We start from the raw sequence: 1,573 nt of genomic DNA, 5'->3' as shown, positions 1-1,573 counted from the left end.
CTGAGCCATCTCTCCAGCCCTAGCCACTTACTCTTGATTACAACTTTTTTTTTTTTTTTTTTTTTTTGATTCAAGACAGGGTTTCTATGTGTAGCTTTGAGGCCTGTCCTGGAACACTCTCTGTAGACCAGACTGATCTGATTACATCTTTTTGCTTGTTTTTTGTTTTTCGAGACAGGGTTTCTCTGTAGCTTTGAAGCCTGTCCTGGAACTAGCTCTTGTAGTTCTTGTGGCCTTGAACTCACAGAGATCTGCCTGCCTCTGCCTCCCAAGTGCTGGGATTAAAGGCGTGCGCCACCACAGCTTGGTGGTCTGATTACATCTTAAGGAACCTTCCAACCTCTAAGTTTCTGTCCACTTAAGCATCCAAAAACAAGTACAGTAACATTCCTCAATTAATTACTCCAATACTAATTATCCTGTTTAGAAGGGCTCATGCCTATAACCCTAACACGTGAGGCAGAATCAAGACTGTAGCAGGTTCAAGGTCAGCCTAGAGAATAGACAACAGGGCAAGACTCTAATTTGAATAAACAAAAAAGAATTCAAGGTTAAGAAAAAAAAAAGTATAACCTTTTCAAAGTGAGACAGACAGCTTAAGATAAAATGTGGTAGGCCAGTGTCTAGTAACTGGCATTTTTACAAATCACATCAATTACTAAAAATGCTAAACAAAACCACATGAGTTTCTAAAACGTTCTTAGAAAATGAAAACTTGGACTGAAGAGATGGCTAGCAGTAAAGACACAAAGTTCTTGCGGAGGAGCCAAGATCAGGCCCTAATACTGGTGGGTGGCTCACAACCACCTCTAACTCTAGCTCCAAGGGCATCTGATGCCTCTGGCCTCCATAGGCACCTGTGCTGACTAGCACACAGACACACATATACATAATTTTAAAAAGGGCTGGAGAGATGGCTCAGCAATTTGGTGCTCTTCCACAGGACCTGGTTCCTAGTACCCATGTTAGGCAGCTCATCAATTTCGTGTAACACAACTTCACAGTGTCTCTTCTGACCTGTGTGGACACTGCCCCCCCCCCATATGCATGCACATTAAAAAAAAAGAAAGAAAAAATCTTAAGAAAATGAAACCAAATACTCACAATGTAACCTGCATAGTCTTCGTTTTCAACAAAGGAATCATGAAGCCAGATAAATTCCTCATGTTGTCGAACGACCGAAAATTCATTTTGTTTAAAATTTGGCAACGAGCTCTGTAAAGACAGCAATTTTCTTGAATAAAAGTAAAATATCCTTGGATCTTGTACTGTTATCATCACTTAAAAGTTATACTATTATCTGGGTGTGGTGGCACTCACCCAGAAGTCAAAAAGCAGAGGCAGACAGATCTCTGGGAGCTGAGGCCAGCTTGGTCTATGTAGGGAGTTCTAGGCCAGTCAGAGTACATAGTGAAATGGATGGATAGGCAGTCCGACAGACCAACAGACACACACACAAACCTAGAAATTACATTTATATCTAGGTTCTGTGTTAATTCCTAAAATCATAAGTAACTTCTCCAGCCTGGTCTGCACAGCCAGTTTCCAGAGGCAGAACTACACATCTCAAAAA

General features: G+C 41.2%; 1 protein-coding gene across 1 annotated transcript in view; it reads right to left on the bottom strand.

Moving 5' to 3' along the window:
- The window catches only part of Snx6 (sorting nexin 6), a 43,873-nt gene that overhangs the window by 28,187 nt on the left and 14,113 nt on the right, over positions 1 to 1,573 (bottom strand). The window contains exon 4 of the mRNA XM_005343732.2: positions 1,105 to 1,215. Coding sequence (XP_005343789.1) covers positions 1,105 to 1,215 — 111 coding nt within the window. The remainder of the gene's footprint in view (positions 1 to 1,104; positions 1,216 to 1,573) is intronic.

The sequence above is a fragment of the Microtus ochrogaster genome, chromosome 1 (assembly GCF_000317375.1).
Source record: "Microtus ochrogaster isolate Prairie Vole_2 chromosome 1, MicOch1.0, whole genome shotgun sequence".
In the NCBI taxonomy this organism is placed as follows: Eukaryota; Metazoa; Chordata; class Mammalia; order Rodentia; family Cricetidae; genus Microtus; species Microtus ochrogaster.
Note: the sequence above shows the minus strand (reverse complement) of the source record. Positions and strands in the feature narration are given on the sequence as shown.